Here is a 22,041-nt window from a genome sequence, read left to right on the forward strand (position 1 = left end):
GCTCTCTTCTCTCAAACACCAGCCTGTTTTACTGTAATGCCTTCCTTTGAAACGGAACTACTCTCATTCAACATACTGAAATGCCATTATACACACTTATTTTTTGCAAAAGTAACTTTGAACACTTTGCAATAGTTTGTGTACAAGAATTTCACAGTGCTATTTGAGTACACTTTACTAGTGCGACAATCAAAATCAAATCAAAAAAATCGAATCAAAATAAACTTTATTGTCCTCAAGAAGGAGATTTGTCTTGGACAACAGTGTATAGTGGCTACAATCACATACAATTTACATACGACATAAGTGACATACAGGAACATCGACAGTCTACACATTACTGTGGTTTCTGGATTTTCAATCAAATATTGCACTAAACCTAATAAGAAATATTGCACATAGATTGAAGTGACTTTTGCTGGAAACGATTTATACAAGAATTAAAAAAGTTGAGACTACTGTGCACAAGGTAGCTCACCCTTAAGAACCAGTGGCTTAAGTAAGAGAAAAAGTACAATAAGAGCTCAGGAACAGTGTGATACTTTAAAGACATTTTAAAAATAGGATGCCATGCCTCAGTCAGTTCAGGCCCCGTGGATTTCTTAATGTGTACATTCTTAAAAAGTGACTGTACCTGTAGGGGATCAATTTCTACCCATTCAGAAGAAACATCCGCGTATATACGTGTGAAGCTTTTGAATCACTTTAATGAGTGTTTCAGTTGTTTATGTAATCACATACTTGCAAGTGAATGATTAATTGGGGTTGTTTGCTGTGGATGGATAACATTTACACATAACATAACTTCAGTTTGTGTCAATTACTTTGTACCCTGTAAAACTTTAAGACTTTAATGACCACTGTTGAGCTATGTTAAGGAGCACCCTGCTTCTTCCCCTCAATTAGTACAGATGTGACCAGGGGAAAGTTTGTATCTGTGCATCTCATGTAAATACTCTCTTTCAAGTGTGAGTCAGTTCAGTTCATGTCATTAACAATAGGAAGAACATTCTTAATACAACAGCCATAAAATGTTGCCAAGCACAATAACTTCAGTTTTTTCTGAATTTCATAGAAGAAAATTGCAGGTCACCCAGTTCTTTATGTGCTTGAGACATGCTTGGAGTTTATTTAAGTGATTAGACTCATCTGGCTCCATTGATGGATATAATTGGGTATCATTCACATAAAAATGAAAATGTATGGAGTGTTATAATATTATAATATTACCTAAAGGAAGCAAATATAAAGTGAATAGTATTGGGCCAAGCACTGAACCTTCAGAAACACTGTGTCTAACTTTCGTGTGCATGGAGGATTTATCATCAACATGTACAAACTGAAATCAATCTGATAAATAACACTTAAACCAGCTTAATACAACTCTTTTAATGCCAATTAAATGTTTCAGTCTCTGTAATAGGATTTGATGGTCAATGGTCTCAAAATGCAGCCCTAATATCTAACAGGTCAAACACAGAGCGAAGTCCTTTGTCTGATGCAGTTAAGATATCATTTGTGAATGTTTATTTATTACTTCAGTAGACAGCTATCAATCCAATCTAAGCAATTCAGTCAATGCAATGAAAGTATCAAAGTTCAGTACTCAACCTAGTTACAATGTGTTTTATGGCCTTACAGTTGAGCTCTGAGAGGGTGGGTGAAGGGAGTGTCTGTGACAGAGAGCATGTTGTACAAACTGGTAGAGCAGTAGCACAGGATGGGATGAACAATACTTTGGTACAACAGTAGAAGGAAATTGGGGGCAGTAAATGTGAATGTAGCATGTAGCTTACTGGAAACCTCATGATCTGTAACAGAAGAAAAATACAGGTCAAGGAGAGAGGGGTGGATTTTTACTGTTCTTTATCTCAGGTTATTATCACTGAATGGACACAGAGTCATAACACGCTTTCCCACATTAACTTATTAAACTATCCTCTTACACTTTCATTTTGTGCACCACACAGTCATCCATCCCACTAAATGAAATCACAAATGCACATAATCAAGCTCCCATACCTGATCCTACCATCAGCCAGAAATAGATTCACTATGTACAGTATTTAAGTCATTCATTTAGCCATGGACATTTATGGATTTTTTCTATACTCTTTCAATGGACAATGTTGGTCATAAAGTGTGTCTAAACATCCGTCATATGATTCATTAGTATCCTGTGCATAAACTTCCAGCCAATCATGATTCACAAGTTCTTTCTTACAAGCCATATTTGCCTTTGGTGATTTTCTTTTTACCAAATTCTTAGTCTGATTATATGTTCTTACTGTTGAATTATTGTTCATCTCCAAGATTTATACTGTAAAAAATATGATCAATCAATTTGGCACCATCCTTTGTCATTCTGCTAGGTTTTACAATTAAAAAAGGATAGAAACTCAAGCTAAACATAAGATTAACAAATTCAGTAGTTTTGGAATCATTCTCAGATTTGAGCAAATCAACGTTGAAGTCACCACAAACAAATAATCACTTTATCATTATGTTTTTCATATAATTAGAAATCTTCTTATTAAAAAGAAGACCCCAGGTGTGAAGACTGGCAGTGAAATTCTTCACAAAGGTTCAAACAAACATTAAAACAACACTTCATTTACAGTTGATTTGTTTTTCTACATTTCCAGGTTTTTGTTCAGAAACAGCAGCATGGTTAAATTGTTCCCCTTCAGTCGGTTTCTTCATTGACTTATCAGTTCTCCTGTTTTGGAAAAAACTCTCTCTGAGGGGACAGAGGAAGCATCGATGCCTAAGTATTTGGCTGCAAGTCTACTTCGGGATGGGAAAGTTTGTTCATGTTCTTTCCACCTGTGTAATGGGTCTTGGCCCCAGGGAATTACCCTTTCTTCTAAGTAACAACACATCTCAATGAGCACATCAGTGCCTGTTGAGTGTTGCTGTTGGTGTGGTGATAACTGCTTCCCTTTGCTCCTGAAGTCTGTCCAACATCAAAAATGCAGAATTCCACCTTGTTGTGAGTTTCTGTGTGACTTTTGTGTTATGGAAACAACAGTTTTCAAAAAGAAATTCTTCCATTTGCCACTTGTGGCCTCAGTGGACCTGGCAGTCTGTGGTCAGAACCATACTCTTGGCAGCTTTACTTCATTTTGACAGTTTTTGTACATGTTTGTGATTGTCCCTTCCATCAGACATTTGCGGCTTGGGAGTTTATAGCATGGGTCTAGAGTTTTCACAAATGCATTGAAACCTCTGTCCTCAACGATTGAAATAGGTTGGAGGTCATTGCCTATCATCTCTCCAAGGCATCTTGTAATAGCTACAGCTTTTGGAGAGTCATCTATCTATAAATGACAGGAACGCCTGTCTGTCTGTTTGTCCGGTTGTCTGTTTGTCTGTTATCCGCTTATCATCCGATTGATTTCAAACATGACAGGTGTCTTGCACGAGTAAGTTCAGTGGCAAGTTTGACACTGTTTGGATAAGAAATGTAAAAGATATAGATAAATATATCAGTAAAAGAAGCACACATTTGCTGTTGCCGCTCTAGCTGCCGGCCACTCCCCCTCTCACACAGCACACTGAGCACAGCGCAGGATCAGAGTTAGAGAGGGTTAAGGCAGCAAAGCTTTGGCAGCTGAAATGTGAAATACACTTCAGACCCTCAAAAAATGGATGAAACTGAAAACACTTCGAATAGCCCAGGCTACTTTGGACTGTCTTTAGAATAAACAAACAACAATTCCGACTGCAAGGTCTCAAATTGAAACGAGCGATAGGCCTAATGGTCCTGAATTTAAGGACGTTTCAGAATCCCACATATGCAAAGCACAACCAGCTACAGGTAACAAGTGGCAGACAGAACGTGATGTCACTTATAGGCAGGCTACCAGAGACTGTTTTATACAATATTGTAAAAACACAGCTGCAGTTTGACACTACTACAGTAATGCAGTTATTTTTTGTAAGGGTTAAGCTTCACGTAGCCTAAATCCAACCTACAGCATTCCACTACAGCATATCCTGCACATCAAGACATATCCCGTGGGGTACACTATGAAGCGAGGTTTAGCCCTTTCAGAGGAACTGCTGATCTCCAAAAGAGCGCCAGTAGCCTACATGTACAGTTTATGAAGTGACATATTGTTTTTAGATCAGCGGTTTCTCCCACAGTTTCCTGGATAACCTTGCTTTGTATACCCCTCTGCTTTCCCTTCACATAGTTAAAAAATATTTTATTACCTGGATAACTCCTGCCTTTCTGAAACTTTGCCTCAATTAAGTGATGGCATCTGTCTGCTCTCTCTCCTCACATCGTTTCTCTTGTAGGCTAAGGTAGTCATGCACTTTTGTCTGGCAGTTTTTTAAATGCTTCATTAGATTTGTGGTATTGCCACAGTTTTGTCACATATATCACATTTTGATTCAGTGCTACTGACCATTTCAAAGTAACTCCACACGTTCTGTTTATGTTCTGCCATTTTTGCAACCAGCATTTGAGTTTGTTTCTGTGTGTGCTGTTCTCAGAGCTGAGTCAGAACGCAGAAGGAAAATTAGTTCCTATCCAAACCAAAAATTCAAAGAATGAGCAAAAATACTCCTAAAATTACTAAATTATTAGGGATGTCCGATATTATCGGCCGATATTTACTTAAAAATGTAATATCGGGAAGTATCGGTATCGGGTTTTTATAACCGATGTTTGTTCTGTAGGCTTCAGTATTTCTGAGCCTGCATAAATGCAGCGTGCAACGTTTACCGGTGGGCTTGATGACTTGATGGCGCATTTGATGACGTATAACAACAACAACAACATGCTAGACTCGCCGGTCACTAACTGTGGCTATCAAGTTCATAGCATCCACCGCCATGTACACGAACACACAAACCATAAACGAGGTTTACCTCCTTATTGTCATTTTCTCTTTTCTCATCTTTCTTCTATGTTTTCGGTGAGTCGCCTCTGTGATGTCACTGTCAGAGTCCAGTGGGTCCTATCTGGGTCCTACTCTGCTATGGAGCTGCAGCTGAGAGGAGCGAGAGAAAGGACTTCCTGTAAAGGTCCCGGCTCCAGAAACAGGGCTTATGTCTGTGGTTTGGAACTATTTCCAAGTGTGTCCTACGGATATAGTACATTTGCAATTTGCAATGACTGCAAAGCAGCATAATAAATATGGCAGTGCCATATTGGCACTTTTTTCCATAACTTAAGTCTCTTATTTTGCACAGATAGTGTTTACATTTGGAAAGCCATGTTGCATTTATGTTTGCATCCAGTGGGGCATCACAATACAATTAGGCATAATGTGTTAATTCCACAATAGGAGATATGTTATGTTGTTATCTAACAGTTTTGGTGTAAAAAGCCTGCATAATATCAGTATCGGGTGGAATCAGTATCGGAAAATAAGAGTTGGGGAATATCGGAATATCGGATATTGGCTGAAAAGTCAATATCGAACATCCCTAAAAATTATATTAGAATTAAATGATCTGATTAAATTATTCATTTGTATCGATTTTTTAAGATGAGGATCAATACTTAAAACTAAACTATTAGGATTACAATATCGATATTTTGGTATCGATCCGCCTGTCGTAAATGACAGGCAGTACAAACACTCCTTGTTACTCATTCTCCGCTGGCGCTTTGCCTGGGTGAAATGGGCTCTGCCTAACTGCATAGGCTCAGGGACTTCATTCCACACTTGCGGAGGAGAAAGAGGAGGCGCAGAGGGAGGCCTGACTGTCTGTCTGGGGTCAGAGGAGGAGGGGCTACAGAAGGACCTAGTGGGGGTGTGAACTCTTTCACGCCTGTGTTCTCTAAATCGGGAGTCTATATAGTGGCTAAGGAGATTAGGGCATCAAGTGACTCAGTTTCCTCTCGTGCCGCTAATTCATCCTTAACCGCCTCACATAAACCCCGATAGAATGCCCCCCTTAACGCGGCGTCGTTCCAACCTGAACCCGCAGCAATAACCCGGAAGTCAATGGAGTAGTCTGCTACGCTGCGCGGTCCCTGACGTACAGAAAACAACTTATTCGAAGCTTCCTCCCCCCCGAATTGAGTGAGCAAAAACTTTAGAAAACTCCTCAACAAACATATCATAGTCAGTGAAAAAAAAAGGTGAACCCTCCCACAAAGCTACAAAGTTACCCAGTCTAATGCTCTTCCCCTTAGCAACCCCATAATATACAGGATCTTAGCCATGTCTGAAGCAAAGGAGATAGGTTTCTGGCTAAAAATTTGCAAACACTGGAGCAAAAAGGACCTACACTTTGTGGGATCACCTGCGTAAGGCTCGGGATCAGCTATAGAGGCCTCACGGATGGGGGAAACTAAAGGAGCGGGGGGGCGAGTGGTGTTCTGGGAGAAGCAACAGTCAGGAACTCAGAAAGCTGGTCCGAGAGTGAAGCAACCTGATTACAGAGACTCACAACTTGCTGCCCGAGTTCGGCGTTGCCCTCCGTCAGATGGCGCAGCTGTTGGTCATGGTGTCCAAGAAGTGCTCCGTGGGAGGAGAGAACATGGTGGAGCGAGCCTGGGTCTGCTGGGTCCATGATGGTCAGATCGTTCTGTCGTAAATGACAACTGAGAGAGGGACCCAAACGTGAGACACAGTAGATGAGGACCAGATCACAGTGCTTTATTGGGCAATACTGGAGGCTCAGGGTGCAGGGGTGAAGCCGGTGAAGGCTGAGGCCAGGGTGGGTCAGCGGTGCGGGGAGCTGTGAGGGGAGCCGGGGGACGAGAGAGGCAGGATGGGGGCCAAAGGGGCAAGCCTGGGCAGCGAGGAGGCAGGCCAGGAGCAGGTCCAGCTGGCACGAGCAGGGTGCAGGCGATCGGGGACACTCCTGGGCGCAGGGCAAACAATGTAAGGATTAGTATCACACACACAAGGAAACACAGCATGAGCGTACAGGAGTCAGGGCAGCACACCGCATGGGAGACTGGACGATCTGACAAGGAGTGGCTGGAGAGACCGGGTTTTGACTGTGGCTGATGAGATGTAGAACAAGTGTGTCGCCTGCACACCTGCCGGCTCGTTAGACCTGCTCCTAGGAGAGAGAGGGAGACACAGACACGGGGAGGGGAGGAAACACAGATTCATGACACCGCCCATCTCTAATGCCCAGGCTCAGTGCAGACCTTAACCAAGAAGCCAAAACTTGTGTGTTGCTTGTTATTCTCTGTCTTTCAGAAACAAACTCAGCAAAGTACCGCTTATAGTGAACGGACGGCTGTCAATAGACAGGTGTTATGTTGGGGTGGAAACACCATCTATTGCACCTGTGTAGAGGCTCTTCAAGCAGGCCAGTCTAGTGCTGACTCCGAGGAGAAACAGGTTGTCTATATATTATTTTGAGGCAGTGATTACTTGTACAACATGGTGTTATGATGGTCAAGACTCATTTTTATACATCACCAGTGTTGCTAAGGAGTAACTCATTCTAACCATCAAGTTAAACAAACAAATAGAGAGAAAGAGAGAGTGTAGGGACTTTGTATGTGTGTGGTCAGGTCTTTAAGCAAATATTTGAAGGCGACAATCGTAAGACTAAGTGTCATGAAATTGTGACACTTCATATCCAATAAATAGAAATTAAATGAACTGGTATTAGTATATTATTACATTACTGGCTCCAGTTATTACTAGGGCTGTCAAACGATTAATTTTTTAAATCGAGATTAATCGCAGAATTTCCATAGTTAATCAGTTTTGAATTGCATGTTTAAAATCCTGTTATTTTACATTTCAAGGCAGTTTTAAGCCCATAATGTAAAGCATTTCTTACCAGAGTGTCTTAACTGGGAATCAATCACGGCTCTGCTGCGACTCCCACACTCCAAAATGGTCCTTTGGTATACCTGAGGCTCGCTTGGCTGCACCTGGGTGTTTAGCGTGGAGGTGCTAACTCAAACTCGACGTACTCTGGTGGTAGTTAAATTCTGTTTGACACAGGTTGCATTTTACTTTTGACTTGTCAACTGAACCGTCTGGAAGTGTTTTAAAGTTAAACAAGCTGTTCAAAAGTCCAGTAGCTCTCTTACTTTCCATCAACACGGTAGGTTTACTGCAGGAGGCCACTTCAAAGCATAGCGCTACAGCTAGAGGAGCCGTCTATGGGTGAGTAGAAGGGACAAAAAGACTTGCAAAATTGAAATGCGATTAAAAAAAAATTAACGCGTTATGGATTGCATTAATCTAATCGCGATTAACGCGTTAACGCTGACAGCCCTAGTTATTACATTTGTAAAGGATTTTTTTAACAGGCCAATAGCATAATAATCAACCAATAACGTATTAAAAAAGCTAAAAATGATTATGTTATTGGTTCAGGACTTTTATTACGTTATTGGCAAGTTACTACGTTATTGGCTTATTACATTAAAAAATTGGCAAAATTATTACCTTATCTGCCAATATTACATTACACACCTGTTTGAGTTAACAGCACTGTTGAACTGGAATGAAAATAAGACAGAAATGAAAAGAATAGATTATATTAGTCTGGCATTTCTCTGCCCCTTATTGGATTTTTGCCAATACTCAATACTGTCAACAATCAGTTTGTGTTTTGTGTTTTAAACATGGACCCACAGTTGAATCTAAAATCTCATTTATGCTGATCATACTCCGTTAATTATGGTGAACATGATGATTAACATCATCAGTGTCCCTATGTCTCTGGTTTGTTATTAAGAAACTATTTGAGCATTTCAACCAAAACTTTATTATTAGTTTTGTAGGATCATAATTACTACTAATAAGTAATATTTATATCAACATTATCTATTGCATAGAACAGTATTCTGAGACTGGGAAATTATTGAAGGGAAATTCAATCTTTGGTAATCTGGAAATTCTGAATCAAATGAATAGAAAAGGGGAGACTATTTCAGTCTGTTGCTCCAGTATACTGTGTGCTAAACCATTCACAAGTGTACTACAAAACTGGCAATTAAGATGGTCAACAACCTTTTTATCTTAAATAGTTAACTGAATTAAATGAATACATTAATTAAATTGAAAGTGTCTTACAGTCTCCTGCTTGTATGAGAATAACAAAATGAGGGGGAGGCAGGGTGAGGTGCAGACTGTACCATTAAGGCAATTACCTGGGGCCCTCAACTAAAAGCTATAGTTGGGGCCCCAGTGATAGATTTATTATGATGTTTAGATATGAAACATAATGAATTGTATTACTATTTTAACTCACTGTCCCCAAAATAACACAACAATAAAAAATACACAATTGTATCCTTTACTTCTACTTCAAAGGAAAACATTGTAATACTACACTTACCTGACAGATGAATGTTACTGGTTATGATGCAGATTTAGATTTAATTCATGAAATATAACACACACAAAAACAACAAAAAAACTAACTAAAACATAAATAATAATAGTTGTACCTGAGAAAAAAGTATTGACTACTTCTTCTACTACTGAGCTGAAACACACTGAGCATCAAGTAAGTTTTTCACCTCAGAGTTGGTTGAAGTAGTTTTATGCTGCAGTGTGTGTTGGTCAGCTACTCTGTGTTAATGCTGGACTTCACTGCTCTGCTCCAAATGTTAGTCTCTGAGTACTAAGTACAGTAGTAGTAAGTTCACAATACAATTCACATTATCTCACAAAGTTAGTTATTAAATCATTAAATGAAAATAGATTTGCTTTGGCTGTTTCTTTTTTTGAGGATTAACTACAAGATGCATGGATGTTTTGACAAGTATGTATCAATTCTGAGGCTCCACTGGTCTGTTTGTATCAAGGAACAAGGAAGTATTTCCCTCAGTTAGCACTTCCTTATTAGATATGATTAATCTGTCTTTGGTGACAGGTTATGTACCACAGTCCTTTAACGTAGCTGTAATTAAACCACTTCTTAAAAAGCCTACTCTTGATTCAGAGGTTCTAGCCAACTATAGGCCGATATCGAACCTTCCCTTTCTCTCGAGGATCCTTGAGAAAGCAGTTGCTAATCAGCTCTGTAACTTTCTACATAGTAACAGTTTATTTGAGGATTTTCAGTCTGGATTTAGAGCTCATCATAGCACAGAAACTGCACTGGTAAAAGTTACAAATGACCTTTTAACCTCATCAGACAATGGACTTTCTGCCTGTTGCAGAGACTTGAATATTTAATTGGCATTAAAGGAACAGCATTGAAATGGTTTAAATCATATTTATCTGATAGATTTCACTTTGTAAATGTTAATGATAAATCCTCCATGCAAACAAAAGTTAGACATGGTGTTCCTCAAGGCTCAGTGCTTGGACCAATACTATTCTCCTTATATATGCTTCCTTTAGGAAGCATTATCCGGAATCACTCAATACATTTTCATTGTTATGCAGATGATACTCAATTATATCTATCAATAAAGCCAAATTAAATTAACCAATTAACTAAACTACAAACATGCATTAAGGACATAAAGGCCTGGATGACCCGTAACTTCCTGTTACGGGTCATAAGCAAGTTATTGTGCTTGGCCCTAAACACCTTAGAAATGAATTATCAAATGCCATAACTACTCTGGATGGCATTACTCTGGCCTCCAGCACCACTGTAAGGAACCTAGGAGTTATATTTGATCAGGATCTGTCTTTTAATTCCCACATAAAACATATTTCAAGGACTGCCTTCTTTCATCTGCGTAAACTTGCAAGAAGCTCTCAATGGTCAGGCTCCATCATATCTTAAAGAACTGATAGTACCTTATGTACCTACTAGAACACTGCGCTCCCAGCATGCAGGTCTACTTGTGGTTCCTAATATCTCTAAAAGTAGAACAGGAGGTAGAGCCTTCAGCTATCAGGCTCCTCTCCTGTGGAACCATCTTCCAGATTTGGTCCGGGGGGCAGACACCCTCCCTACATTTAAGAGTAGGTTTAAAACTTTCCTTTTTGATAAAGCTTATCGTTAGGGCTCTTTGAGCTCTTAGCTTATGCTGCTATAGGCTTAGATTGCCGGGGGACCCCCATGATGCACTGAGCTCCTCTCTCCTTCTCCCTCTCTCTCTCTCTCTCTATCCATCCATCTATATCCATTAACATTCATGTTCTATTAATGCATTCAATAACCTAAACTTCTTCCCCGGAGTTGTCTGTGCTTTCTGGTCTCACAGGTAATCTGGGCCTGTAGACGTCCGGATGACAGATTCCAGTCCCGGACCTTCTAGCTTCATTGTTGACTTTCATTGTGCTTCTCTCCTCTATCCTTCCTTTCTCTCCTCTCAACCCCAACCGGTCGAGGCAGATGGCCGCCCACTCTGAGTCTGGTTCTGAGGTTTCTTCCTGTTAAAAGGGAGTTTTTTCTTGCCACTGTTGCTCATGTGGGAATGTTGAGTCTCTTTAAAGTTAAAACCTGAAGAGTTCGATTTAGAACCTGCTCTATATGTAAAGTGCCTTGAGATAACTTTGTTGTGATTTGGCGCTATACAAATAAAGATTGATTGATTGATTGATTGATCATGGATTTTTATCTACCTGGCAGAGCCTATGTGGTAACATTGTAATAGTAAAAATATGTCAATGTTGTTTCTATTTACTCATCTATCTACTAAAAGGTGGAATCTTATGTCAAATGTTCAAGTTATTTTCCAGTAGAGTTTTGGAAGTCTCATGTGTCTAATCTGAAATGTTTTAGTGATATAAGTGTGCTCTAACCAGTTTACATTGAATTGTCCCCTAAGAAGAACTTTACCTTCATATTGTTTGAAAATAAAAGTCAAAGAAAACATTTGTTGCAGTGGTTGATAAACTGCCAATAGACATGAGGGTTGATCAAGTTAACATAAAACGAGGAAGGGGAGGAGACTAGAAAGACATTATAATCTGGAGATCAGATGGAAATGAAACTATTCAGCAGAGAGACATCAAGACTGACAAGACTTTACAAGATCAACAGCCTGGAAAAGACAAACATGGCCAGCAAGCTTGCTCAGCTCAGTAAGTACAATTATAATTCTACTACTCTTGGCATGACTGCTCACTTTTCTCTAAATATCAGTCAGCAGAGAAACAATTCATCTTTCATATAAACAGCTGGTTCCTGTCAAAGTATCTTTTAATGTCATACAAACATTGACCCTCCTACAGTGAACTGTTTCTGACACGTTTAGAACAACAAAAACATGTAAACAGGGCTGAAAAATAAATGAGTTAAGTAATTAAGTAATAATAAATACTAAAATATAGTTTGTAGTGGTTGTCCTCCAGTATGATGGTTCCAAACAGTGTGCTGTGAGGCAAGTCCAGATGTGCTGTGGGATTTAATTTTAAATTTTAAAATGTTTTATACATTTATAACCTCCCAAAAAAAATGATTTCAAACCCATTTTAGATTTTTATTAGATTGAGACAAACTAGGGTCGTATATGTAAAAAAGAAAAAAGAAAACTGACCTGGAGTAGGGGGATTGTTTTTCAAGAAAAAAAAAAGATTGAAGTCGTAAATTTAAGACTTTATGCTCTGATATAAAGATGCAAAATTGGGAGAAAAAAGGCCCTAATGTGCCATTTTACACACATCATGCCATCTGATGTGATTATTTTCCTCCAGACCTCCTATGGGTAAAACATGCTGCTCATTCTTTCCTATGTATACAGCAGGATGAGTGAGTCCGACCCTACAGCCCCATGCATTTTAATCACAGTATCATCTACTGTGCTCAATAACAGCAGAATCTCACCATGTCTCAACCCTCACATGAAGAACAACTGACCTTTCTGGTTTAATATGTTACTGCTTTTATATGATTTTACACAGATTAAAATGACTGTTCTGTTGATTGTGTTGTTAATAAATATCTCAGGTGTAATATAGTTGTTTAGATTTTATTTGGCATTAAATAAAACGTAAGTGTTTAAGGAGTGATAAGAGTGATAACATGTTATAGAGGATATTTTGCATGGATATGAAGATTGAGAGTTTGGCTTGCCCTTTGATGCTCTGACTGCTCTAGTGGACTGTATTATATTACAATATAATGCATGTTTCATATTTACATATAAAACATGTGATCAGCCTTTTTTTTATTATTTTGTTTTATTGATATTTCATTGTAGTTGAACTTCACTGGGTTTTAGTACGTTTACTCTTATTGTGCATAATATTATTGGGTTTTAGTGATTTGACTCTGCTTTTAGTTTGTAAGGAAGTATTGCTGAAGAGCTGTTGAATTGAAAGAAGCATCCTAGAGTAGTCACACTGTTTTACAGGGTTGTTTGGTGTAATCAGTGTTTTATCTTATATTTGCATGTTTTCTCCTTAAGTGTGTGTGTGTGTGTGTTATTTTATTGCGTGTTTTATTCTAGTTGGTTTTGGCAGCATGTTAAGCCTGCACCACTGACTGAAGGTACATCCCTGTTTTTAAAGTAGCTGTGGCCCCTCATCAGGTTGATTTGAAATATTTCCTCCATTTTTAAAAAGTATATTTTGGATTTTATTTCTGATCATTCTAATTTCATTTATCGACATTTGTGTTTTAAAAAGTTTATTTGTACAGAGTTAAAGGCCCGTGTTCTATGCTATGTGTGTGATCTGTTCATGCAAATAGTTTTACTTCCTCCTTTAGAACTCTTTGTGGGTAATTTCCAGCCATGAAAAAACACTGGTGAAAAAACAGCCACTGTGAATCAAAGTGTTTTTAAAGTCCTATAAAGTTACTGGAGGACTCCAGAAACCCTGTGTATTTCCATGATAAAAACACAAACTACTGGATGCTTTTGCATGTGGCAAGTTGGTCAAAGTATTGATCCTTGTTGCTGTAGCAGTAGAGTTTTTAATCGGTGGAAACAGAAAGTTCTGAATTCAAAGACGTGCCTCGGTGACATGAGAATTTAGTAGGATCGAAGGGAGGGAAGTGTGAAGAAGGAAGAACATTTTCTTATCATTGACTGATATAGATAATATAATCAGGAAGTATTATTGGCACAATGTACTCTCTTTACTGAACGTCTGTTGAAGGTGGAGTTCATTCTAGCTGCACACGGACGTAAACGTGTCTAAAACATCAAATGCGTGATTTTCCTCGACCATCTTTACCAAACGTGATCTTTGATCATCGTGAAATGTTTTTTAAGGGGTGCAACAAGCTGGACCTGTAAGGTGCTAAAGTGTTATCATTGCAGTAACAGTGGTCACAAGTTAATTTGGCCGTGGTGTGTTGACAGTCGTGGCTATGCAAACGTGATTTTTAATTCAACAGTAATTGTATGACTTTATGACAGATGTTTGGTATGTAGATATGTGGCCTAACGGTAAATCACTAGGCTGGGGATATTTTGCAGTTGGTTCAAATCCCGTGTCGGGTGACTTTTTATTTATTTATTTTTATTTGAACATGTATACAGAATATGATGTCCAGTATTTCGGATCCCACAACTGTAGCCTACTTCACAACATGGGGCATCATGCTTGGATTAAGCAGGTGAAGCGAGAGATCATCAGATTTATATATGGACGTGCATTCAGGCATTCGCGAGGTCAGCTACATTTTCTCTCCGTGACTGGAACATCTGCAGTAGCGGTGTTTGTTTACAAACAAAGGTAACCAGTTAACGTGAAAACCAGTTGATTTGTAACACCGGTAACGTGTGTTCAATTGGCTCCAGCCTGCAGCCAGCAGTGACGATTGACTTGGAGCACCTTTCAGTCTGGAGAACGTCTCTGGTCTGGTTCAGAGTTGAACCCGAGCCCATAGGTCTCCAGGCCGAGAACCAAAGAATTTAATTCGTTTTCACAGGAAAACGAGTTTTGTTATCTCGAGATAACGAAATAAACAAATTAGTTATCACGAGAAAACAAGACTTTGTTATCTTGAGATAATGAAATAATAAGTCGTTATCACGAGAAAACAATACTTTGTTATCTCGAGATAACGAAATAATAAGTCGTTATCACGAGAAAACGGTCATAAAATTTTTTTACGGACCTGTCCCTTTAGGGCTTCCGTATATATGTGTGACAGCACTTTAAATCTAATATCAAATAACTTTGCATATAAAGCAGCACCAGCATGGACTGTCACTGAATACCTTTTAGAGGACGATGTCATGCTAATGTTTAATCTGTATAATATCAAGTATTTCTCTGAGCATTTAGTTTACTTCTCCATTACCCTTTCAATTTCAATATACAGTGGGGAGAACAAGTATTTGATAAACTGCCGATTTTCCCACTTACAAAGCATGTCGAGGTCTGTCATTTTTATCATATGTACACTTCAACTGTGAGAGACGGATTCTAAAACAAAAATCCAGAAAATCACATTGTCAGATTTTTAAATAATTAATTTGCATTTTATTGCATGACAGTTTTTGTATTTGTATTTGATCACCTACCAACCAATAAGAATTCCAGCTCTCACAGTCCTGTTTCTTTAAGAAGCCCTCCTCTTCTCCACTCATTACCTGTATTAACTGCACCTGTTTAAACTCATTACCTGTATAAAAGACACCTGTCCACACACTCAATCAAACAGACTCCAAACTCTCCACAATGGCCAAGACCAGAGAGCTGTGTAAGGACGTCAGGGATAAAATTGTAGACCTGCACAAGGCTGGGATGGGCTACAGGACAACAGGCAAGCAGCTTGGTGAGAAGGCAACAACTGTTGGCGCAATTATTAGAAAATGGAAGAAGTTCAAGATGACGGTCAATCTCCCTCAGTCTGGGGCTCAACGCAAGATCTCACCTGGTGGGGCATCAATGATCATGAGGAAGGTGAGGGATCAGCCCAGAACTACACAGCTGGGACCACAGTCTCAAAGAAAACCATCAGTAACACACTACGCCGTCATGGATTAAAATACTGCAGCGCACGCAAGGTCCCCCTGCTCAAGCCAGCGCATGTCCAGGCCCGTCTGAAGTTTGCCAATGACCATCTGGATGATCCAGAGGAGGAATAGGAGAAGGTCATGTGGTCTGATGAGACAAAAATAGAGCTTTTTGGTCTAAACTCCACTTGCTGTGTTTGGAGGAAGAAGAAGGATGAGTACAACCCCAAGAACACCATCCCAACCGTGAAGCATGGAGGTGAAAACATTTTCTGCAAAGGGGACAGGACGACTGCACCGTATTGAGGGGAGGATGGATGGGGCCATGTATCGCCAGATCTTGACCAACAACCTCCTTCCCTCAGTAAGAGCATTGAAGATGGGTCGTGGCTGGGTCTTCCAGCATGACAACGACCCGAAACACACAGCCAGGGCAACTAAGGAGTGGCTCTGTAAGAAGCATCTCAAGGTCCTGGAGTGGCCTAGCCAGTCTCCAGACCTGAACCTAATAGAAAATCTTTGGAGGGAGCTGAAAGTCTGTATTGCCCAGCGACAGCCCCGAAACCTGAAGGATCTGGAGAAGATCTGTGTGGAGGAGCGGGCCAAAATCCCTGCTGCAGTGTGTGCAAACCTGGTCAAGAACTACAGGAAACGTCTGATCTCTGTCATTGCAAACAAAGGTTTCTGTACCAAAAATAAGTTCTGTTTTTCTGATGTATCAAATACTCATGTCATGCAATAAAATGCAAATTAATTACTTAAAAATCATACACTGTGATTTTCTGGATTTTTGTTTTAGAATCCGTCACTCACAGTTGAAGAGTACCTATGATATAAATTACAGACTTCTACATGCTTTGTAAGTGGGAAAACCTGCAAAATCGGCAGTGTATCAAATACTTGTTCTTCCCACTGTAACTGGGTAGTGCAAAGAGAACAACCCACTATTCAATGGCAGAAAAATAAAGGAGCTGATTGTTCATTTAGGAAAAATGAGGTGAAGACACTCACTACTGTCTACATCAGTGGAGCTGTCATCAGCCATCAGCATCACAGAGGACCTGTCATGAACATTTCATATATCCACCCCAGTAAAGAAGGGGATTATTATTATTTTTTTTTTGAATTCAAGTTTTTATTGAACTTTTCACTTTACATAGGCTCGGTACATGACAGGCATTTCCTCCATACAAGAGACGGCAGTACATATATGTTATCAGGACAGACTTAGTACATCAAATAAAATAAACAAACAGAAAAGAAAATGGACATAAACACCTCTAGGCATTACAGGACCCCCCCCCCTCCCTAATGGAGGTCATTATTTATCTTTATAAGGTCCCAAAACCCATCCCACGGGGTTGCCCCCTTCCCCCCATCATCACTCAGTCTGTTAAGCATAGATTCATAGGATGCAGTTTCGGTCATTGCATAGACCCATTCTTTGACCTGAGGGGTTTCTAATGTCTTCCAATGTCTTAAAATGATACGGCATGCAGTTGCTACGCCAACTGAGATTACAGAAAAATTACATTTGGAAATTTGTGGTAGTTGAGATCTATACCCCAGCAAGCAGAGCTCTGGACATGAAGGGATCTTTGATCTGAGCCAGTTACTTAAAATAATTAGAGTCCCTTCTGAGTCCAGAAGGGTTTGACCAACACACAGTCCCACATGCAGTGGAGAAGGGTTCCAGTTTCTTCTTTACATTTCCAACATAGGTCATCACCCTGTAGTTTCATCCTTTGCAGTCTGGATGGTGTGTAATAATATCTATGTAATACATTATATTGTGTAAGTTTACTCCTCACCTCTCTCACATATTTACCACAGTCAGCCACAATTCTTTCCCACCTATCACCATCGATCTCTCTCCCAAAATACCCCTGCCAGATTATCCTTAAGGAGTTACAGTCATTGTTAAGAGAAGAATTAATGATTTTGTAAAATTCTGAAGCTTTTCTTTTCCTCAGTGGGAGTTTCATATAATCTATCACCACATTATCAGAAATATGGTATGATTTGGAAGTAATACAACTCCTTATTTGCAAAAATTTCCAAAAATTATCATTTCCCGCCAGATTAAATTTCCGTAACAGCATATCATGACAAAAATACCCCCTCTTCAAATAAATCATCAATCATGCTTAAACCATTAGAATGCCACCGTTTCCAATATACAGGTTTCTTCCCAATACAGACATCAGGATTGTACCATAATGATGAGTACCTCTGTAAAGTGTATGTAAGTTTAAACATCCTGTGTACTCTAGTCCAAACATCCCTTGAGTGTTTAAGTATTGGATTTGTAATGTTAGATCTTTTTTGTGAATACATCTGAAGGGGTTTGAAAGGCAAACATATCTCCTTTTCTATCTCCATCCAGGCCGCTTCACCGTCTGCAGTTTGCCAGTATCTTGCTATTTTGGCCATCTCAAAAGCTAAATAATACAACCTGCGATCTGGGAGGCAAAGCCCTCCCTCCTCCTTGTGCGCGCACAACTTTCTCAGTTTAATTGGTGGTCTTTTCCCACCCCACAAAAAATGCTTTATTTCATCATCCAGTTGTCTAAAAGTGATGGACGGTATACTTAGTGGCAGCATCATTGTCACATAATTAACCTGGGGTGTGACTATCATTTTTATGATGTTGATTTTTCCCAATAACGTCAGTTTTAGTTTCCCCCACTTATCAAGATTTGTTTTTATCTTCTGGAGTAAGGGATTAAAGTTTAGTGCTATTATGTTTTCTATATCCTCAGAAAGTTTAATGCCAAGGTATTTCATCCCCTCCCGTACCCACCTAAGAAGGGGATTATTTTGATAGAGGAACAATGAAAGCATCTTGACTGGAAAAGAAAACTGACATGTACACCATCCAGGACTGGAAGGCTCTGCAGCAGGTGATTAAAACCACCCAGAACACCCTTGGTACCCATCTACAGAGCATCAGGGTTATCAGTGAGATGAGATGCCTGCGTGGAGCCCAAATGATGACAAGAGCCACTCCAGCTACCACCTGCTCACCCTGCTGTCATCAGACAAGAGATACAGAAGTATAGCAGTACCACCAGACTACAGTGATGCTTCTTCCAGGCTGTGAGGCTCTTCAACCTTTAAACTACTCTTCTCATAAACCTCAACTCTATTCTTTTTTTTTTTTTTTTTTATTTTTTATTTTTTTTTTTTACTTTAATTGTCCTATTGGATTCTAATTTAAAATACTTATATATGTGTTAATACATTTTCTATGTGTAGCATGGAGGGCTCTATAACTGTGCAGTCCTGTATACTAACAATTAAACAAACCTTTGAATCATATTAGACTACACACTACAGTTTTTAAATGAAATGTTATTAAGCCTGTTTTCTACAGTTGCTTGGGCTAAACATTTCTCATGGAAAAAAGAATTGTATAAGCTTCCCTGAGCACACTCCCTTTCTATGCATCGTCACCGGTCTCAGGTTATCTTAAAAAGCACACTGTCCTGTATCCACCAGTCCTGGCAGTGTGTGTGTGGAGGGAGGGGGGGGGGGGGTATAGTCCAGTTAGTCACAGCTGTTTCTTATCAAATTGATCCTCAGTCCCAAAACAACATGCATTATGAAAGCAGCAAACTCATAAAACCATGTAAGTGACGTAAAAGTCAGACCATGCAACTCACACTGGTCTCAAGCCTAGGTATACCTGGGCCATCAGCTATGTGCTGCTTAGTCCTAAATGGCTGTGGAGCAATAAGAACAAACAAGAGATGATCAGTGTGTGACCTCAAGCACCATTTTTATTCTGGATCATCAAAATCATTTCAAGGATGTTCTTTAAATTCAGTATCATCCTCACCAACCAAACATGTATATCTATAACCATTATAAACATATATTCCCATGGATTGATACTATATTGTGTATCTTCAGTTATTGCTACAATTTCAGTTAGATTACAGACACATCATGTACATGTCACTTAACATTCAAATGGCTTTCACTCCTAACAGTATGATTTACTGTTATTCTGACTAACAATGAGTTGTTTCATCTTAGCCCTAATAATACTTTTATATCAGGAGAATGCTGTTGGCTAACTGTCAGATACATGAAAATGATATAACAAGACAGTGAAGTTGCTTTAGCTGCAATGTCAAATGCATGAACATGTTCGAACTTGCATGAAACTCATTAAACAAACACATTTAATAACAACAACATCTCTATATATATTTCTCTTGTCATTACCACTTCATCAGTCCGTTTACATGAACCAGCATGGCCTGGTAGCCGCCATTATAAAACAGCACAAACTACCACAAATTCAAAGTGAATGTATTTATAACTTGTGGGATCAAAACTAAATACTGTCCCCTCAACCAGTTCCATCTTAGTCACTCCAAGCTAAGCAGTGAAAACAAAGATCCTAGCTTTTAAAATGCACTGGCTACAAAACTGCATTTAAACTCAGTCTTTGAGTTGTTTTGCACCACATTTTAAATACCAAAGGTTGTACTGCAAGTGTAATGGCAAAAATCCAGTTTTTAACTTGGAGATAATCAGATGTCTGATCTGTCATGCCAATAAAGCTTATTTGAATTTGAAAAAAAAGTTTGTCCTTTACAACATCAATAATGTCCTTCTGAAATTCTCCAACAGAAGCAGAGGAATCACAGCTCAGGATTGTGCTTGTTGGGAAAACTGGAGTTGGCAAGAGTGCAGCAGGAAACACCATCTTGATGAGAAAAGCCTTTAAATCTACATTGTCCTCTTCCTCACTGACATCATGTTGTCAGAAGCAAACAGCAGAGTTTGGTGGACAAACACTGGAAGTTATTGATACTCCAGGTCTGTTTGACACTGGAAGACAACAAGAGGAAGTGGTGACAGAGATTGGGAGATGTATCACAATGGCTGCTCCTGGTCCTCATGTGTTCCTGGTTGTGATCCAGCCAAACAGATTCACAAAAGAAGAAGAAGAAACAGTGAAAATCATTAAGAAGATGTTTGGAGAACAGGCAGCACGTTACACAATGGTCTTGTTCACACATGGAGATGATCTGAAGGAGGAAGAAGTCTCCATGGATGAATTTATTGGTCAAAATCCAGCTCTTCTTAATTTCATCAAGCAGTGTCATGGAGGATACCATGTTTTTGATAACAGAAACAAGGATCCTTCTCAGGTCAGTGAGCTGCTGAAGAAGATCAATGGAATGATTCAGAGAAATGGAAGAAGATACTACACCAGTGAAATGTTCCAAGAGGCTCAGAAGGCCATAGAGGAAAAAATCAAAGAACTACAGCAGGAAAATCAAGAAATGACAGATGAAGTCGCAAGAAAAAGTGTAGAGGCTGACGACTCCTTTATTTCCTCCGTTATTGCCGCTATTACTAAAGCTGCTATTGAGCTCCTCCAGGAAGCTTTAACCATTGCAACAGAGAAAACTATAACTGAACTGAAAAACAGGGCATGCGTTATTCAGTAAATTTACAATATGAATTAGCTATGAGCTTTAGATTAATATTAACATGTAAATACAGGGATTTTTTGTGTTGTGAAGCATCTTTGAGTAGGTCTCTTCAACTAAATAAAAACTGATTTATAATCTTTGTTTTCAAAATGTCAGTAAATATGAGCTTTGCTAAAGACGACAGAAATATGTACTCTGAACAGATGTGGAGGAAGGAAGACTCAAATGTTTATTAGGTAGATAGAAGTGATCTAACAACACAGAATTATGTTGAAATTTTGACTTGATGTATCCCATGTATTTTTGATTCCAGCATGTTAATAAATATGAATATGAAAATTGATAATCTGTATTTAGTCCTTCACTGTTGAGACAATCCAGTTTTGCTTGTATAGTCCACACACACAGCTCACAAATCACACATTTGCCTCAGCAGCCTTTACAATCTGTAAGGCAATACATCATTAGATACTTGTTTTGAAAAAGGAAAAACTCAAAAAGAAAAAAAACTAAGGGAAAAAAATGAGGAAACAAAAAGAACAGTAGAGGAGGGATCCTTCTCCCAGGACGACGCAATAGATGTGTGTACAAAATAGACCAAAAGACAAAATCCACCATGAAAATAGGAAGAGAAAAAAAGAGATAAAGAGGGAGAGAGTCATACAGCTTGGACACTCGTGCTTGTGGGACAACAGATAAAAAGAAGGTAAAAAAAAATGCAATAATTATTATTATCAGAACTATTACAATTATCTTGTTGGCAGGACAGATGAGGTTTTTACTTAGTAATCTTAATAAGAAAATATTATAATAACA

The 22,041-nt window shown here is 39.1% G+C and overlaps 1 protein-coding gene across 1 annotated transcript; it reads left to right on the forward strand.

Moving 5' to 3' along the window:
• The first annotated feature begins 11,914 nt into the window (after positions 1 to 11,914).
• On the forward strand, positions 11,915 to 21,240 carry LOC128366560 (GTPase IMAP family member 9-like). The gene is made up of 2 exons (XM_053327302.1): positions 11,915 to 11,939; positions 20,420 to 21,240. The coding sequence occupies exons 1-2, from the start codon at positions 11,915 to 11,917 to the stop codon at positions 21,238 to 21,240; spliced, it is 846 nt and encodes a 281-aa protein (XP_053183277.1).
• The last annotated feature ends 801 nt before the right edge of the window (positions 21,241 to 22,041 follow it).

This window comes from Scomber japonicus, chromosome 2 (assembly GCF_027409825.1).
Source record: "Scomber japonicus isolate fScoJap1 chromosome 2, fScoJap1.pri, whole genome shotgun sequence".
Classification (NCBI taxonomy): Eukaryota; Metazoa; Chordata; class Actinopteri; order Scombriformes; family Scombridae; genus Scomber; species Scomber japonicus.

Excerpts from the sequence above, each read along its gene's own strand:
- LOC128366560 (XM_053327302.1), top strand. The coding sequence starts at position 11,915 with ATGGCCAGCAAGCTTGCTCAGCTCA. Across the intron at positions 11,940-20,419 it reads CAGCAAGCTTGCTCAGCTCA|AGGAATCACAGCTCAGGATT; the intron begins GTAAGTACAATT and ends CAACAGAAGCAG.